The sequence below is a fragment of the Microcaecilia unicolor genome, chromosome 1, assembly GCF_901765095.1.
Source record: "Microcaecilia unicolor chromosome 1, aMicUni1.1, whole genome shotgun sequence".
NCBI lineage: Eukaryota > Metazoa > Chordata > Amphibia > Gymnophiona > Siphonopidae > Microcaecilia > Microcaecilia unicolor.
In genome coordinates, this window is record NC_044031.1 from 762,352,592 (window position 1) to 762,371,658 (window position 19,067).

Genomic DNA, 19,067 nt, shown 5'->3' on the forward strand with positions numbered 1-19,067 from the left:
GCCACTTCCTCACCTGACAGCAGAAGAGCTTAAGTGCATCGTTTCCTATTGCCAAGGTGCCAAGTCTCATGATAACAGTCACAAAATCATGTGGCATCATGCACAAGGGTGTGGGGACTTTTACAAGGCAACCGTATGTCAGAGCCAGACAGTAACAGAATAAAATCTTATAGTGCTTACCATTGTGAACTGGAAGCGCTCCGAAAAAGCAGCCAAGTTCTACTAATCTTTTCTGCAGTAGCATGTAATGCTGGGGGAGAAAGCAAAAATGTTGTGTCGAATCTGGAAAGCGTTATTTACCTGTCATGCATAATGTTCAAGGGATACTGACCTTCGCCTCGTCCCCAGCCACCTTGACAAAGTCAGTAAAAAACTCTCGCGGGAGACGGTCTCCATTCGGCAGCTGGAATGTTGCAAAGCGAACGATGATGTCCCAGGAGAGATCCATGGCCCACAGTTCAATATTTGCAAGCGAGTGCAACAGTGCTATCCTGCTGGCCTGTGTCATTCAAGAGCAGAAAAAAAAATGCATTCAATTACAGGTACAATCTCCTGGGAACAGGACAGATGCTGAGTTAACCTCTCGTTCTCCGGAAGATTCTATAAATGCTGCCCAAATTTAGGCGTGACACTGAGATCCGTATGCAAATACATCAGTTAATGAGCCATTAACAATCATTGATGTTAACTGACTCTAATTTGAATTTGCAAGTGGATCTGGCCTGCTGCACGTGATTCTATAAAGACAGCGCCCAAATCCTCTCGCATGCAAACCAAAAGGGGGTGTGGCTATGGAAGAGGCATGGACGGGTCAGTGTTGTAGAATTTGGGGGCTGTGTGGTAAGCAGGGGTGTAGCATTAAGCCCTGGCCCCCTCTACATCTGACCCCCCCAGTCACTGACCCCCCCCCCCCGCCCCCCGCCCTGCCGCCGCTTCAGGTACCTTGTTTGCTGCCAGGGGTCCCCAACCCCCCGCCAGCCAAAGAGTCTTCTTCAGCGCTGGTCGACTCCAGCGCCTTCGTTGTATGATAATCTGTTTCTGACGCCTTACGTCCTGCTTGGGGCTACATAAAGGACGTGCACGGTGCAGGATGTCAGGAGTTCGAAACAGATCATCACACAGCAAAGGCGCCAGAGTTGACCGGTGCTGAAGAAGACTCTTCGGCTGGCGGGGGTTGGGGACCGCCGCCAGAAACAAGGTATTGGCAGCTGCGGTGACGGGGGAGGGTTTTTGCGGTGGCGGTGGGGTCCAAAGTAGTGGGGGGGGGGGGGGGTCGGCGGCAGGGGAGGCGGCTAAACAGTGCCCCACCCACCTCAGGCTCTGGCCCCCCCTCCCACCGAGGTCTGGTTATGCCCTTGGTGGTAAGTGCTCACGGGTGAAAGAATATGCAGTAAACGATTTCCTATAAAGACAGCTCAGCTCAGAGCACCCTTCAAAGAATAGAACTGAGCGTGAATTCTTCCCGGTGCCATTCACTGAATCCGGCCATCTGAGACTAACAGTGAAAATGAAAAAGGAAGCAACAGGAAGAGAGGTTTTTGTATTGGTTGGACCTACTGCAACATGGAACCAGTGCACTGTGGGTTGATGAACCTTTAGCAAAACCTGTAATTGAATGGCTGAGGTGACTTTGGTGGTATCATGCAACTACTGTAATGCCCCGTTACAGGTAACATAGTAAGTGACGGCAGATAAAGACCTGAACGGTCCATCCACTCAGCCCAACAGCCAGAGTCGTTATCAATTCAAGATTAAAATCAACAATGAATGTGAGATTATAGACTTGATCATGATCTTTCTTTGGTGTTTCTCGGACATAGAACGAAGAAGTCCACCCGGCTCTGTTCCAAATTACTGGAGTCTCCGTCGAAGCCCTTTCCAGCCCATCCTAAACTGGATTGCAATATGTGGGACAGTTGAAAACTAGCTCTTCCTATTATGCTTTTTGCAAGGGTCTGAAAACGTATTTGTTTAAAAAGTATTTATTGTAATATTTTCTTTTTTTTTTCTTTTATAATTATTTATGTTTTTGTTATCCACTTTGAATCTTTATTGGGAGTTGGCAGAATATAAGTATCGTATCTTGTCATAAAACTAAAATTCTATTCTTCCTTGTTATGACAGCTGCCTTTCATATTTATTTATTTATTTACTAGTAAAAAAGGCCCGTTTCCGAAACCAATGAAACGGGCGCTAGCATGTGGCTTTTTGTGTGTGTGTGTGTGTGTGTATGTGTCACAGAGTTATTGTGTGTGTGTGTGTGTGTGTCACAGAGTTATTGTGTGTGTGTGTGAGTGTGTGAGGGTGCGGTGTGTGTGCAGGTTGTTGATGTGTGTCTTGTTTTGTTTTGTTTTTTGCTTGGGGGTTGGGGGATGTGCTGTGCTATGCTGGCAAAGTGGGTTGGATTGGTGTGTGGCTTTGAGGGTGTGTTTCTGTTGTATTGTGTGTGTGTGGTTTTGTCTGTCAAGGAGGTTTGTGGAGGGGGGTCTTTCTGTTGGTGAAATGTAATGTGGTTGTAGGGGGTCAGCCTTTGTTGAGTGTTTTTTTTTTCCATGTTTTTTTTTTTTGTGTTGTGCTGAGGCAGCAGTGTTGTTTTAGATGGGCGGAAGGTTGAGGAGCACGTTCTTTGTCTGTCGGTATTTTTTGGCCGTTTCAGGGCTGCTGTAGGGGAACACTGGAAGAGAAATGTGCTGTTGGAAGCAGCGCCATCTTTTTCCATTGGGCTGGGGTTCTGGGCATCCTGGAGGAGGGTGACGGCTTGCCTGAGGACGGGGATGGTTGTTTTAAGTTGGCGGAAGGGAGAAGAGCACGGTCTCGGGCCGTCGGGGGGGGTGATCCGGTATGTTTGGTCCATTTCAGACCGGCTGCAGGGGAATGCTGGAACATTTATGCGCTGCAGGAATCAGCACCGTCTTTTTCCGGGTGCTCGGGGAATCCCCGAGGTGGGAGACAGCTTGCCTGAGGCTGGGGATGGTTGGGCACGTCCTTGGCCGCTTCGGCAAAAGGGGAAGAGGAAGGGGGTGGGGAGTTACCTGCAGCCGCCTGAGAAACCATGTATTCTTTGTTTGTTTTGTATTATTAGTTTGCATTTCTGTTGAAGAAAGAGTGGATGCCTTTCGAATGATGGAGGTGGTGCGTCGGTGTGCGGTTGTTTCGTTAGTTTGGCAGCCAGTCTCCAGCGATTTCTAGGCAGAGAAGGAGTTGGGAAACACGCGGTTCCTTGGTCGCTGTTTGCTGCTGGCTGGGTCACGGGTAATCCTTCCAGCTGGGCCGCAGCTTGTCCTGTTCGCCCACGTCCCAGATGGTGACGGGCACGTTGTTTTCCGGCTCCTCTGACTCCATGTCAAGCGATCCCAAATATAGTCTGTGCTATAGGCCCTCTGGCACTCTTCAGTACTGGCATTAGGCATTTTAAAATTTCTCCCCCCCCCCCCCCCCGGTCTATTTTTGCACATACCCACAGCAGGAATATTCTTCTCTCGTTCCAGCGGTGGTTCTGTGCTCTCCGTGCTGCACAGATAATGAGCCATTCTGCTGGGGAATGCTCCTCCCTTATTGTCACGTAGTTTCCTCTGATTGGTCCGTCTTACGTTGCCTAGTGTTGCCTGGGAATGGTGTTGTGATGGTCCTTTGTGTTTCAGAATGTTGAGGGTGTTTTTTCTGATTGGTCCGTCATGCGAGGGCGGGGCAGAGAGACATGGTCAGTGTTGTGGCTTCACCACCATGAATCCATGAACCCTTCAGGGAGTGACTGAGTGACTTCAGAACGTTGTCTTCAGAATGTTGAGGGTGAGTTTTATTAAAGTAGATTTGTTGCATTTGTATCCCACATTTTCTCACCTATTTGCAAGCTCCTGTGGCTTACAATCTTCCGTCATGGCATTCGCCATTCCAGAGTAAAAAGGTACAGTTGATATTACATAAAGAACATGGATAACATAAGAGATCGCCATATCAGAGTAAAAGATACAATTGGTATTATATAAAGAACTAGTAAAAATGGCCCGTTCCTGGCGCCGATGAACGGGCGGGTGGCGGGCACGGGACTCCCTTCCCCTCCCTTTACGGTACCTGTTCCGTCGGCCCAGGAAAGAAAGAGCCCCCCTCTTTCCTCCCGTAGCGGTGGCTTCCTTGCTGCATCGTGTGGGAGTCTGGCTCTCGGCGTTTCAAAATGGCCTCCGAGAGTTGAAGTCTCGCGAGACAGCTTGAACCCTCGGCGGCCATTTTCAAACGCCGAGAGCCGGACTCCCACACGATGCAGCAAGGAAGCCACCGCTACGGGAGGAAAGAGGGGGCTCTTTCTTTCCTGGGCCGATGGAACAGGTACCTCTAGACCACCAGGGAGACATGCGTAAGGGGAGGGGAGGTGACAGGGGGGGAGGGAGGTTGGTGAGGTTAAGTGTGTGTACCGTGGGCGGGGCGGTAAGTTGTAAGGGGCGGGGCTATGTGGCGAAAGGGGCCGGGTTCATGTGCACGTCGGCGGCGGCTGGGATTTGTTGGAAAGGGAAGAGTAGGGAAACACTGCTCCCCGTGCGTTAATTTGTTTTCGTGTTCCGCCCTCGACGTCATCACGTGTGACGCAAGGGCGGGGCATGAAGATGTTGTGGCTTCACCACCATGAAACCACGAACCGGTGTGTGAGTGACTTCAGCGACGTCAATGTCCTCAGAACGTAGAGGCTGCGTTTTATTATATAAAGAATATGGCTGATATAAAAGAATTAAGCAATAAGGTATAGGGAGAAAACATTCAGGGTATCAAGTAAGTGATGATGTGTTCCAGCTCCTATTATGGATCATTGTGGTATGTCTTGTTGAAGAGATAGGTCTTTAGTGATTTACGAAAGTTGATTAGACTGTAAATTATTTTCAGGTCAGGTGGCAATGCATTCCACAACTGCCTGCTCATATAGGAGAAGCTGGACGCATGTGTTAGTTTGTATTTTAGTCCTTCACAACTGGGGAAGTGAAGATTTAGGAACGTACCTGCTGATCTTTTAGCATTCCTGAGTGGTAAGTCAATAAGGTCTGACGTGTGTTACTGCTCTATATTAACACACATTGTGCAGCCAGGGCTTCAGCTAAATTGTAGACATAATGCTTGAACTTTTAAGCAAGCTTCTTCCTAACTGAATTCTGTTTTCACTGAAAGCACTGGAAGCCAGACTTCAGACAACGCGCTATTCTGGTCATATGGAAAGCATTTCGTGAGAACAGCTTGTACTGGAGTTTTTCACATGCAGAACAGAATGTAAGACAAAGCAAAGGCTTTGCTTGTGATTAGACTGGAAATGTTTCCAGGTTTTGTTGGCTTGCTGCGGCTGTGATTTTTTTTTTTGTTACATTTGTACCCCGCGCTTTCCCACTCATGGCAGGCTCAATGCGGCTTACATGGGGCAATGGAGGGTTAAGTGACTTGCCCAGAGTCACAAGGAGCTGCCTGTGCCTGAAGTGGGAATCCAACTCAGTTCCTCAGTTCCCCAGGACCAAAGTCCACCACCCTAACCACTAGGCCACTCCTCCACTGTTGCTACTATTTGAGATTCTACATGGAATGTTGCTATTCCACTAGCAACATTCCATGTAGAAGTCGGCCCTTGCAGATCACCAATGTGGCCGCGCAGGCTTCTATATGGAATGTTGCTAGTGGAATAGCAACATTCCATGTAGAATCTCCAATAGTAGCAACATTCCATGTAGAATCTCCAATCGTATCTATTTTATTTTTGTTACATTTGTACCCTGCGCTTTCCCATTCATGGCAGGCTCAATGCGGCTTACATGGGGCAATGGAGGGTTAAGTGACTTGCCCAGAGTCACAAGGAGCTGCCTGTACCTGAAGTGGGAATCGGACTCAGTTCCTCAGGACCAAAGTCCACCACCCTAACCACTAGGCCACTCCTCCACTGTTGCTACTATTTGAGATTCTACATGGAATGTTGCTATTCCACTAGCAACACTCCATGTAGAAGTCGGCCCTTGCAGATCACCAGTGGTGGCCGCGCAGGCTTCTGCTTCTGTGAGTCTGACGTCCTGCACGTATGTGCAGGACGTCAGACTCACAGAAACAGAAGCCTGCGCAGCCTTCTACATGGAATGTTGCTAGTGGAATAGCAACGATTGAACAAAACATCCAATTCTTCATCGGTTCTTATTTCCTCCCTTTCTCATTTTCAATCATTTTCAAGTAATTCTATAAATAAATTTACTACAAAAACTTATCTTAGTTTAATGATTTTGTCGGACCCAGGGGATCAAACGTCCGACGTGCACGTTTCGCCCATAATAGGCTGTCTCAAGGACATTCCCCTAAAATACAAATAAACAGATATTTAAACCATTACCCCATTTTTGAAGTATTTCTACATAAACAGTATCTAGCATACATTCAATTTTAACCAACCAAACACACTCACCCCGTGCTTATCTTAGCGTCAGCTAGGCAAAAGTTATTGGCCAAGATGGCGCCCGCTTTTTTTCAAACTAATTAAATAGGGTGTACGTAATGACGTTTCTCCAATGTTACAGACTTGTAAGCCCCGCCCCCAAACAGTAGTACCTATGGGATTAAATATTGAAATTGAATGGACTTCGCTAACTTAAAAAAATCCCCCTTAACCACCGGTAGCGTGATTAGATCTTTAGGCTGCCGGTGGAACGCCTTGGGGGGGCGGGGCTTACAAGTCTGTAACATTGGAGAAACGTCATTACGTACACCCTATTTAATTAGTTTGAAAAAAAGCGGGCGCCATCTTGGCCAATAACTTTTGCCTAGCTGACGCTAAGATAAGCACGGGGTGAGTGTGTTTGGTTGGTTAAAATTGAATGTATGCTAGATACTGTTTATGTAGAAATACTTCAAAAATGGGGTAATGGTTTAAATATCTGTTTATTTGTATTTTAGGGGAATGTCCTGAGACAGCCTATTATGGGCGAACGTGCACGTCGGACGTTTGATCCCCTGGGTCCGACAAAATCATTAAACTAAGATAAGTTTTTGTAGTAAATTTATTTATAGAATTACTTGAAAATGATTGAAAATGAGAAAGGGAGGAAATAAGAACCGATGAAGAATTGGATGTTTTGTTCAATCGTTCCTATACTTTAAAGGACGATTTACATCACTGAGGTTCAAAAATAACTATATGTTTAAATGCTTGGATTGAGTATCTATGCGATTATTAATTAAGAGGTTAGAAAGACTTTGAAACTGGATTATTATATACTGTTTTGAGCTATAGAAAAAATCTGGTTTGAATATATATAAAATCATTTTTGCCGATTGATTAGTGTTATACTATATGACGATGGCATTTGAAGGATACACTGAAGATCAGATTCAGAAATTACTACAGCTACCTATGCTGCTGGATGAGGAGGAAAGCCCCAATCCCCATGGCTCCTGGGTGGATTTAGAAAATTTGTATAAAAGATTACTGAGAGCAGAATTGCATGCGAGTACTCTGGCACAATACCTTAGAAAATCATGGATACCTAGAGGACTGCGTATAATTAAAGAACCTAAAATTTTTGTAACAGATAAGGTTTTTGTTGAAAAATGGTCAGCTATTTTAAACAAATGTAGTCGTGATCTTATGGCTCTGATAGTCGAAACAACTATTCAAGCACAAACGGAACTGCGGGTTGACATCAACAATATGGAAGAAAATCTCAAAGGGACTGATACCATAGAAATTTACGATAAGAAACTGGAGGATTTGAAAAAAACGATGCAAACGATGAAAGATTCTATCAAACAAACGAAAATTAAAAAATTGAAAAGAGATGAAAGAGACTATCAACTTGGTAGAATATATGTTTGGAATAGAAAAGAATATAATAATATCCCTAACAAAAGAAGGGTAGCGTTTGAAGGTTCCTCTGAAGATAGTGGAGATTTAAGTACAGGGAGTGATCGCGAACAGGAAACTCAAATGGATGAACAACCTTATGATCTTCGGGATCAAAGTATAAGAACAAGAATGCAGAAACCTCAACTGAGACAACAACAACAACAGTTAAGAGGACAAAATAGATCGGGGGACTACAGAGGTCGAAGAGTACGGAAGCAATAGTGAATATATCATCTTTTCAGCTTTCAGAGGATCAATTGGATGTGCTTAATCTAGGTTTAGGTTTTGTGCCGACTACTCGTCATGATCCTTTTCATCTGCGAGTGGCTTTATATAGGTTTTTTAGAAAGTTACAATGTAAAATTTTTTTCATGGATCAACTATCAGCTCCAGATATTTCAATGGTAAAACCACCATCGAAATGGTACCCACCGGGACCGATTAATCCGATAGTACTTACTTTTAAAAATCTGGTACTTCGAGAATTGGATGAATTAGAGTGTTCGTTAAGTTCTGTGGATTTGAAAACGAATATGACGACGAGACAATGGATAGCTTTGGACAGTCTAATAAATGAACCTTCCATCATTGTTACAAGAGCTGATAAAGGAGGAGCTACAGTGGTATGGGATAAGACCCAATATATGGAGGAAGCTAAAAATCAATTGACTGATCTAAGCTCCTATGAACTATTGCTTCATGATCCTTTAAATGATCTAGAAAATGAAGTAAAAGAATTGGTCTCTCAAGCCATGAAAACTAATATGCTCACGGCTAGAGAAGGAAGATTTCTAATTGAAGATTGTCCTCAAACTCCAAAAATTTATTTTTTACCGAAAATTCATAAACGTCTGTCTACACCTCCAGGACGCCCTATAGTCTCCACTAAATCATCGATTCTGGAACCTTTGTCTATCTTTATAGACTGTTTTTTGAAGGAACGTGTGAGGAAAATGGATTCATATATTAGAGATTCTTCTCATTTTCTTACACAGTTGGAAGACATATCTGAAGTATCGAAGGTCACCTATTTGGTTACTCTAGATATTATATCTCTTTATACTAAGATTCCGCAGAATGGTGCTTTAAGAACTATTAAAGAGATTTTAGAAGCACGTCCGGAGGGTCAAAGAATTTCTACAGAGTTCATTATGAATCTGGCAGAATTGGTTATCTGTAAAAACTATTTTTGGTTTAATAAACAGTTTTACCTTCAAACCCAAGGAGTAGCGATGGGAGCAACGCTAGCCCCCTCTGTAGCCACCCTTTATATTGAAAAGATGGAATTAGAAGCTATCTACCTATCTCCATTTTTTAAATTTGTGAAATTTTGGAGAAGATTCCTAGATGATATTTTCTTTTTATGGATGGGATCGAAATGTGATCTATTGAAGTTTTTGGACTGGCTCAATAATATAAATTCTCATATTTCGTTTACTATGACTATGAATGAAACAGTTATTGAATTTCTGGACTTGCTAGTCTCTAAAGAAGGAGAAAAATTATCTACATCATTATATCGAAAACCTATTAGTAGAAACACTCTTCTACGTTTCAATAGTTTTCACCCTTATCATCTGAAGTTTAATCTCCCGATTAGCCAATTTCTACGTGTCAGACGAGTTTGTTCTTCTTTAAATGAATTTAAGAAACAGGCTAAGGAGCTGAAAGAGAGGTTTTTGTCAAGAGGTTACCCAAAAGTGGCAATAAAAAGGGCATATACTAGAGCTAGATTTGCTCAGAGATCACTGTTGCTGCAGGAAACCTCGAAACTTGAAGAAGATTGTCTCACTTGTATTTTACCTTTTACGGAGACAAGTCAGAAAATTGCTAAAGTGATTAAGGATCATTGGCATATTATGCAGTTATATTCATGTTTTGAAGATCTACCTATGATTTCTTACACCAGGGGTAAAACTCTGGCAGAACGCCTTAGTAGAAATAAATTTGATACAAAAAACTCTACAGTGAACAGGCAGGGCAAGCAAACTATTTGTGGCCACTGTCAATGGTGCTCTCGAGCGATAGTGGAGGAAAACTGGAAGGTACCAAATATGGATAAAATTATGAAGAGTAGATTGAATACTAACTGTGACAGTAAGAATGTCATCTATGCAATTTTATGCCCTTGTAATTTAGTTTATATTGGCAGGACTTCTAGATCCATAAAAACGCGATTAAATGAACATAAATCGAAAATCTCTACTCAAAATTTACAGGCTCCCTTGGTACTACTACTACTACTACTTAACATTTCTAGAGCGCTACTAGGGTTACGCAGCGCTGTACAATTTAACAAAGAGAGACAGTCCCTGCTCAAAGAGCTTACAATCTAATAGACAAGTGAACGGTCGGTCCGATCGGGGCAGTCAAATTGGGGCAGTCTGGATTCACTGAACGGTAAGGGTTAGGTGCCGAACGCAGCAGATCACTGGCTTCAGAAAAAACACACTTGGGAGGATATTAAATGGAGAATTATTGAATGTTTGGACTATCGGGAGGAGGGTGGGTCGATTAAAAAACTGTTGAACTATAGAGAGCAATTTAATATCTTTTTGTTTCAAACAGTAGTACCTATGGGATTAAATATTGAAATTGAATGGACTTCGCTAACTTAAAAAAATCCCCCTTAACCACCGGTAGCGTGATTAGATCTTTAGGCTGCCGGTGGAACGCCTTGGGGGGCGGGGCTTACAAGTCTGTAACATTGGAGAAACGTCATTACGTACACCCTATTTAATTAGTTTGAAAAAAAGCGGGCGCCATCTTGGCCAATAACTTTTGCCTAGCTGACGCTAAGATAAGCACGGGGTGAGTGTGTTTGGTTGGTTAAAATTGAATGTATGCTAGATACTGTTTATGTAGAAATACTTCAAAAATGGGGTAATGGTTTAAATATCTGTTTATTTGTATTTTAGGGGAATGTCCTTGAGACAGCCTATTATGGGCGAAACGTGCACGTCGGACGTTTGATCCCCTGGGTCCGACAAAATCATTAAACTAAGATAAGTTTTTGTAGTAAATTTATTTATAGAATTACTTGAAAATGATTGAAAATGAGAAAGGGAGGAAATAAGAACCGATGAAGAATTGGATGTTTTGTTCAATCGTTCCTATACTTTAAAGGACGATTTACATCACTGAGGTTCAAAAATAACTATATGTTTAAATGCTTGGATTGAGTATCTATGCGATTATTAATTAAGAGGTTAGAAAGACTTTGAAACTGGATTATTATATACTGTTTTGAGCTAGTGGAATAGCAACATTCCATGTAGAATCTCAAAGAGTAGAAACATTCCATGTAGAATCTCCAATAATATCTGTTTTATTTTTGTTACATTTGTACCCTGCGCTTTCCCACTCATGGCAGGCTCAATGCAGCTTACTTGGGGCAATGGAGGGTTAAGTGACTTGCCCAGAGTCACAAGGAGCTGCCTGTGCCTGAAGTGGGAATCGAACTCAGTTCCCCAGGACCAAAGTCCACCACCCTAACTACTAGGCCGCTCCTCCATAAATCTTCAAGAGAAACATATTGGGTTTTACAGAACTCATCCCCTCATCTAGTTTATTTCCATTCCAGCTTTACCCTCTGTTTGCTGGCAAGAATTAGATGGCAGTCTCACCAGCGTGCCTCCTTTCCCTCTCTTGATTCTCCCAGGATGCAGTACAGTAAGCTCTGCTTTTCTGCTGGGCTGCGCTGGAGGTTCGCTCTGTCCGATTTCTGTGATCTTTCCAGAATTCCATAACTCTTGTACTTGATGCGTCAGTGTTGCCTTGACAACAAAAGATTGACAGCATACATTAAAAGCTAATCTGCTTACAGTGGCATATCACATCATAATGTGAACTGATTGAGATAGATATTGGAATTACGCCATATATAAGAACAAAAGAATAGCCATACTGGGTCAGATCGACGGTCCATCCAGCCCAGTATCCTGCTTCCAACAGTGGCCAATCCAGGTCACAAGGACCTGACAGAATCCCCAAATTTGTATGTGTTTTCGTTTACAGTGCTATGCATTTTGCTTATTTCTAATAAACAATTTGTAACTTTGACATCGCTGTAAATGTTTTCAATTGTGTGCGATCATTGCTGTCAAACCTTTTAATTTAACATCTACTATAATAAAACTCACCCTCAACGTTCTGAGGACACTGACGTCAGTGAAGCCAGGCCCTGACTTCCTTCAAAAAGGTTCGAAGGTTCGTGGTGGTGAGGCCACCAAAATCGCTCCGGGCCCCACCCTCGAGGGCGGAGCAATGGCACAACAACGAAGGGGTTGGCAGGGTGGGAGACAGGGAGGGGGGGAATCACTCCGGGCCCCGCCCTCGCATCAATCGTCATGACGCTGGGGGCGGAGCAATGGCTATAACTAGCAAAAAAGGCCCGTTTCTTTGAGAGATGAAACAGGCGCTAGGAAGGTTTTTGTGTCCAGCGACCGTCCTGTTCCCCGGCCCCCCCATGCAGGCACCCATGGCCAGGGACCCAGCTGTCCCCCAACCCCCCTGCAGGCAGGCACCTGTCCGCTGCTGTCGCTGGCGCTCCATCCCCCGGCCCCCCCTGCAGCCACCCATGGCCAAGGATCCAGCTGTCCCCCCAACCCCCCCTGCAGGCAGGCACCTGTCCTCTGCTGTCGCTCCATCCCCTGGCCCCCCCTGCAGCCACTCATGGCCAGGGATCCAGCTGTCCCCCAACCCCCCTCCAGGGACCTGTCCGCTGCTGTCGCTGGCGCTCCATCCCCCGGCCCCCCCTGCAGCCACCCATGGCCAAGGACCCAGCTGTCCCCCAACCCCCCTGCAGGCAGGCAGCTGTCCTCTGCTGTCGCTCCATTCCCTGGCCCCCCCTGCAGGCAGGCAGCTGTCCGCTGCTGTCGCTCCATCCCCCGGCCCCCCCTGCAGGCACCCATGGCCAGGGACCCAGCTGTCCCCCAACCCCCCTCCAGGCAGGCACCTGCCCGCTGCTGTCGCTGGCGCTCCATCCCCCGGCCCTCCCTGCAGCCACCCATGGCCAAGGATCCAGCTGTCCCCCCAACCCCCCTGCAGGCAGGCACCTGTCCGCTGCTGTCGCTCCATCCCCCGGCCCCCCCCTGCAGCCACCCATGGCCAGGGATCCAGCTGTCCCCCAACCCCCCTCCAGGGACCTGTCCACTGCTGTCGCTGGCGCTCCATCCCCCGGGCTCCCCCTGCAGCCACCCATGGCCAAGGATCCAGCTGTCCCCCCAACCCCCCTGCAGGCAGGCACCTGTCCGCTGCTGTGGCTCCATCCCCCGGCCCCCCCCTGCAGGCACCCATGGCCAGGGACCCAGCTGTCCCCCAACCCCCCTCCAGGCAGGCACCTGTCCGCTGCTGTCGCTGGCGCTCCATCCCCCGGGCCCCCCCTGCAGCCACCCATGGCCAAGGATCCAGCTGTCCCCCAACCTCCCTCCAGGCAGGCACCTGTCCGCTGCTGTCGCTGTCGCTCCATCCCCCGGGCCCCCCCTGCAGCCACCCATGGCCAGGGATCCAGCTGTCCCCCAACCCCCCTCCAGGGACCTGTCCGCTGCTGTCAGTGGCGCTCCGCGATGCGGTGTGCATGTGAAAAATGGCCGGCGAGGGGCAGGGGGAGATGGCGTTTCGTGGAGTGTGTTTGCTCCGCCCTCGTCGTCATCACGTTGTGACGCGAGGGCGGGGCACACACTCTTGGGCAAACCGGATATCTCGGCTGCTTCAAAGTTCCGGTTGGAGGCTTCATAGAACGTTGGAGGTGCCTTTTATATATAGAGATGTTTATTTATAGCTATGTTCATTCTTATTGCTTGCACAGCCCTTGTTTGATGGTTTATTGTTTTTCATCCTTTTATGTATTTTGTCTGGGGTTTTTTCTACAGAAATAATCTGTTTGAGAGTCATTTTATTGCTTTTCTTCAATAAACCACCTGTTTTGGAACCACTTCCTTTTTTGTTGCTGTGTTGTGGGACACGCCTGCTTTTTTTTAAAATTTTTTTTTAGAATCTCAAATACTAGCACAGATATGCTCATGCCAGAGCCATGCCACAGAAGAGCAATTCTGAACAATTAGGTAAGGACGTTATGCGTGGGCCGCAAAAGATTTGTTACTGGGTCACAGGACAAAGCCCAAGGAGCGGCAAAAGGGGGCCTGCACTGGCATCGGCGTGTTTTTCACGTATACTGAGGCTCCCTTTTTACTGCAGCGAGTAAAATGTAGGTCTTGCTTTTCTGCAGGAAATGGCCATGGGGCAAGTAAAGCAATTGCCGTATGCCCATTTTGGCGGGAGGTGGTCGTAAGGGTCCCACAGTAACCTGGAGGAAACTGGACTACTGCCGGGTACACACCAGCGCTACAAAAATGGGGGTGGGAAGTACCGCAGGGCTGCTGTGGTAGCCTGGTGGTACTTCCTTTTTAGCGAGTTGTAAGTTCGTGTTGGGCTTACCGTCACTTTGTAAAAGGGGCCCTAAGGAAATTATAGGGTAAGGAAAAGGATAAGCAAAACAAAATTGTTATTTGCTGAGATTTTTTTTTTTTGGGGGGGGGGGGGGGGTTCTCTTTGCGGTGGGGGGGGGGGAGGGACTTCCAGCTCAATCTGAACCAAGGTTGAGACTTGGCTCCATAACCCATCATCTGCAATGACGGGGGATTTTTCCTCTATTTGACATCCCTTCCAACTCACTTTAGTCCAGTTCTTGCAGTGACTATCCTTTGCATGGTGCATTGCATTAAGGACTCTTTCGGAGCTCTGCAATCATGGATAAGGCTGGCAACTGGATCCAGATCCAGTCCTTGGTTTACCCCAGTGCATGCTAGGACTTGCAGTCTTGCTTTTCTTAGGGAATGCAGCGGGGAAATCAGAACTACAAGCAGGGGCGTAGCCAGACCTTGGCGGGAGGGGGGCCAGAGCCCGAGGTGGGGGGGCACTGTTTAACCGCCTCCCCCCGCCGTCGACCCCCCCCCCCCCCCACTTTGGACCACTGCCGCAACTGCAACCCACCGCCGCCACATCAAGTACCTTGTTTGCTGGCAGGGGTCCCCAATCCCCGCCAGCCGAAGAGTCTTCTTCAGCGCCGGTCGACTCCGGCGCCTTCGTTATGGGATCATCTGTTTCTGACGCCTTATGTCCTGCACGGGGCTACATGCATGGTGCAGGACGTAAGGCGTCAGAAACAGATGATCCCACAACGAAGGCGCTGGAGTCGACTGGCGCTGAAGAAAGCTCTGGCGGGGATTGGGGACCCCTGCCAGCAAACAAGGTACCTGATGTGGGGCGGCGGGGGCCAGGGCCTAATCTGTGGGGGCCCATGCCCCGGTGGCCCCATGTAGCTACGTCCTTGACTACAAATCCCTGCATGAAATGGGATAAACCCAGGACTGGATCAATCCTGTCCTGTGAATCTGGATGCAGTTGGCAGTCTTAATCATGGATCCTCAATCTGGCCACTAGGTGTCCCTGTTGCACAATTACTGACTCCTTCCTTCCCTCTCCTGCCACAGTGGACTCAGGAAGTGGCTTGAGCTGGGAACAGAATCCAGCTCCCTGATAGGGTTGCCATATGGCTCCAGAAAAAGGAGGGCACGTTGATCCAGTCTGGATTTTGTTTCCATTGAAAGCAAAGGTAGTAAAACCCAGACTGGCTCAATCTGTCCTCCTTTTTCAGCCATATGGTAACGGCTGTGCATGAATGGCATCGGGTTGGTCCCAGCTGCCGTTTTACCATTTCAAATTCTTGAGCATTCTGCAGTTCAAAATATTTTCGTACGTGCTAAAGCATGGTGAATCATTAAAAAGAGAAAGGGGGGAAATCTGATTTTATAGTCAGCTCTATTAATGTCTCAATTTAGGATCAGGTTTAAAGGCAACCAATCAAGTGATGATGGTAACCGAGGGGACACCTTACAATCTTACCAGAAGCAGGGGGATTCCCTTAAAGGGATCATTTTATAAAATAAGTTTGGTGAGTAGTGGTCACACACGGGAGAATCCTATATATGGTGCCAAACTTTCCGCACAGAAAAGCGTTCTAAAAGACACAAGGCAGAAATGGTAGATCCATGTGAAAACACACTTACACGCACATTTATAGACAGCTCCTAAGTGTTTCTGTGTGGGTCTGCAAAGGGGGTATGGCCATGACAGAGACACACATGGGCCAGCACCGTTCCCCTAAAATACACACAGAGTTATAGAATAGTGAGGATCCGCGACAATCTGCACGCTGGCATTTACACCTGGTTTCAGTTGGTGTAACTCCTTGTGCCCAGAGTTGAGAGCACATCCCAAAATGCTTATTACAGAACACCGTTCAGTGCTGATTTTTTTTCTGCGGCAAATTTTGAGCACCATTTACTGAATCCAGCCAATACTGCATAAATGGCCTCCATGAAATAACAACTAGTGTAAATGTACTCACTTTGACCGAACGGTGTGTACTTTGCCAGGGCAGGGCTTGGGTGGAGCCTATAAAATATGGTGATCTATGCGTGCATTTAAATATTATAACTATGGACACTTACACCTGCATAAGTACATAAGTAATGCCTTACTGGGAAAAGGCCAAGGGTCCATCGAGCCCAGCATCCTGTCCACGACAGCGGCCAATCCAGGCCAAGGGCACCTGGCAAGCTTCCCAAACGTACAAACATTCTATACATGTTATTCCTGGGATTTTGGATTTTTCCAAGTCCGTTTAGTAGCGGTTTATGGACTTGTCCTTTAGGAAACCGTCCAACCCCTTTTTAAACTCTGCTAAGCTAACCGCCTTCACCACATTTTCCGGCAATGAATTCCAGAGTTTAATTACGTGTTGGGTGAAGAAAATTTTTCTCCGATTTGTTTTAAATTTACTACACTGTAGTTTCATCGCATGCCCCCTAGTCCTAGTATTTTTGGAAAGCGTGAACAGACGCTTCACATCCACCTGTTCCACTCCACTCATTATTTTATATACCTCTATCATGTCTCCCCTCAGCCATCTCTTCTCCAAGCTGAATAGCCCTAGCCTCCTTAGTCTTTCTTCATAGGGAAGTCGTCCCATCCCCGCTATCATTTTAGTCGCCCTTCGCTGCAATATAGGCATTATTCTGCCACTTATGCTAGTATTTTATAAAGACAAATAAGCACTTGAAAATGTGCCCAGACTAGGTGTCCCCTTATGAAATTACCTGCAGGCAGGCTCAAGCGGGGGTTATGTCTCAGGGCAAGCTTCAAGGTGGAGGATGCTTTAATACAGATTCCTCACTTTCATTCCCAGATTGAGGTTTACTTATCCAGTTTCCTCACAAAGGCATCTTCCCCCTTTAAACAGACATTTCCAGGGCTACTTCTTTCCTGCCTGGGGCTCAGCTGCTTACCTGACTATGGCTACTGGGGCTTAGGTCCTGCTTCTTTATAGCTGGGCTTGCCCCCCTCTCCTCTGGATGGCCCGAATAATCCCCAGGGCTTGGTTGCATGCCTATGTCTAGTCTCGCACCACTCTCCCCTAGATTGCCCTAATAACCTCTGGAGCTTGGCTGAATGCTCTTCCCCCAGCTTCTAAATCTGAACCCTTAGGCTTCCCTCGGTAACTCTCATCTTAATCCCTGGGAATACCTGGATTGGTCACTGCTGGAAGCAGGCCAATGGGCTAGATGGACCATTGGTCTGACCCAGTATGGCTTCTTTATGCTCTTATTCTGGTGCTCCTAGGGTCATTACATTTCTATCTCCTCCCATGGTCACTCCTGTGATGCCCTAAGGTGTCACACCCTTTATCTGACTAAAAATGTTTCACATTTTCCAAAATTTCCCATATAAATGTGTAAATGTATGAAACCAGAGTGGAAGAAACCCCGATAGTATCTTACTTTCTCTTCAGGATCTGGAGTACAAAGAATCTTAGCAGCCCAGCTGCAGAGAGTGTTTTCCAGACTGCAAGCCTGTGTGCTTTCTGAAGGCATATCTGGAACGACAAAAAATGTCAACCCGTCAAAACATTTCTCTTGGTTTGTTAGCAGAAAATGTTAGCATAGGGTTACCATATGTCCGGATTTACCCGGACATGTCCTCTCTTTGAGGGCATGTCCGGGCAACCAGGCGGGTTTTGCCAGCCTGCCCGTTTGTCCAGAAATCCGGACAAACGGGCAGATTGCTAGCCTCCCGTCCCCTTACTTACTAGTGCCCTGGTGGTCTAGTGACTGCTTCCGCCTTGTGTTTCAATGCTTTGTTTTGTTTCTGTGAGTTTGCTTTTGAAGCTTGATCCTGAAGGCCTGGCTCTAGAGCCACACCCTGCCCTTAGTGTCTGTATCTGTTTGACTTCCCTTGGCTTCTGCTTTTAGTCTAGCCCTGCTTTTGACTCTTGCTATGGTTAAGCTCCGTGTTTAAGCCAATCTCTGTGTTAGCCAATCTCTGTTCCTGTTTCCCCTGTTCTGTTTCCTGTGTGTGTAGTTCTTTAATGTTAATTCTGAGAGTCTGTAGAAGCCAGCATTGTCCTTAATTACCTCACTGCTATGCAGGTGTGTCTGCTGTCTCTCAATCTGCCTGGCCTTTCCCTTCCAGCTGTGGATGCTGGTAAGCACATTGCTTCTTTGTTTGTTTGTTTGTCTTCCCTTAGTCTGCTTAATCCTTTGCCTGCTATGTTTCTGCTAAGTTCTGCTCCTGTTGTGTGTTTGAGCCAGGTTCTGCCCCTGCTCTCTATCAAGCCATGTCCCTTTCAGTATCCTGTTCCCTGTCAAGCCAAGTCCCTTTCAGACTCCTGTTCCAGCTAAGCCAAGTCCATTCTAGAATCCTGTTTCAGCCAAGCCAAGTCCGTTCCAGAATCCTGTTCCAGTCAAGCCAAACCAAGTCCGTTCCAGAATTCTGTTCCAGCCAAGCCTGTCTGAGAATCCTGAATCCTGTTCCTGCCTGTGTATTGTCTTGCTTCTGTTATTCTGTTGCCTAGCTCCTACCCTGTCTTGCCTGTCTAGTTGTGCTTTGTCTTGTTTCTTTCAGTCTAGTCCTGTCCGGATCCAGTTCTTGCCTTATCCTTGTCTTGCCCTTTTCTGGACCCAGTTTTAATCTACTTCCGTGTGTTGCCTTGTCTTGCATTTCTGGGTCCCAGTCCCAGTTTTAAACCAGTTCCGAGTCTTGCCTTGTCCTGTCTGGGTTCCAGTTCTGACCCTTTGCCTTCTTTCCTTGCCTCGTCTGGATCCGGTTCTTGTGTTGTCCATTGTGTTTAGTTACCTCTGTCCTGCCTTGTTGA

At 46.6% G+C, this 19,067-nt stretch overlaps 1 protein-coding gene across 1 annotated transcript in view; it reads right to left on the reverse strand.

Annotated features, from left to right (window-relative positions):
- The window catches only part of LOC115460690 (uncharacterized protein HI_0077-like), an 86,249-nt gene that overhangs the window by 28,408 nt on the left and 38,774 nt on the right, over positions 1 to 19,067 (reverse strand). The window contains exons 5-8 of the mRNA XM_030190457.1: positions 17,695 to 17,789; positions 11,479 to 11,628; positions 332 to 499; positions 181 to 250 (exon numbers count right to left, since the gene is read on the reverse strand). Of these exons, the coding sequence (XP_030046317.1) occupies positions 181 to 250; positions 332 to 499; positions 11,479 to 11,628; positions 17,695 to 17,789 (483 nt within the window). The remainder of the gene's footprint in view (positions 1 to 180; positions 251 to 331; positions 500 to 11,478; positions 11,629 to 17,694; positions 17,790 to 19,067) is intronic.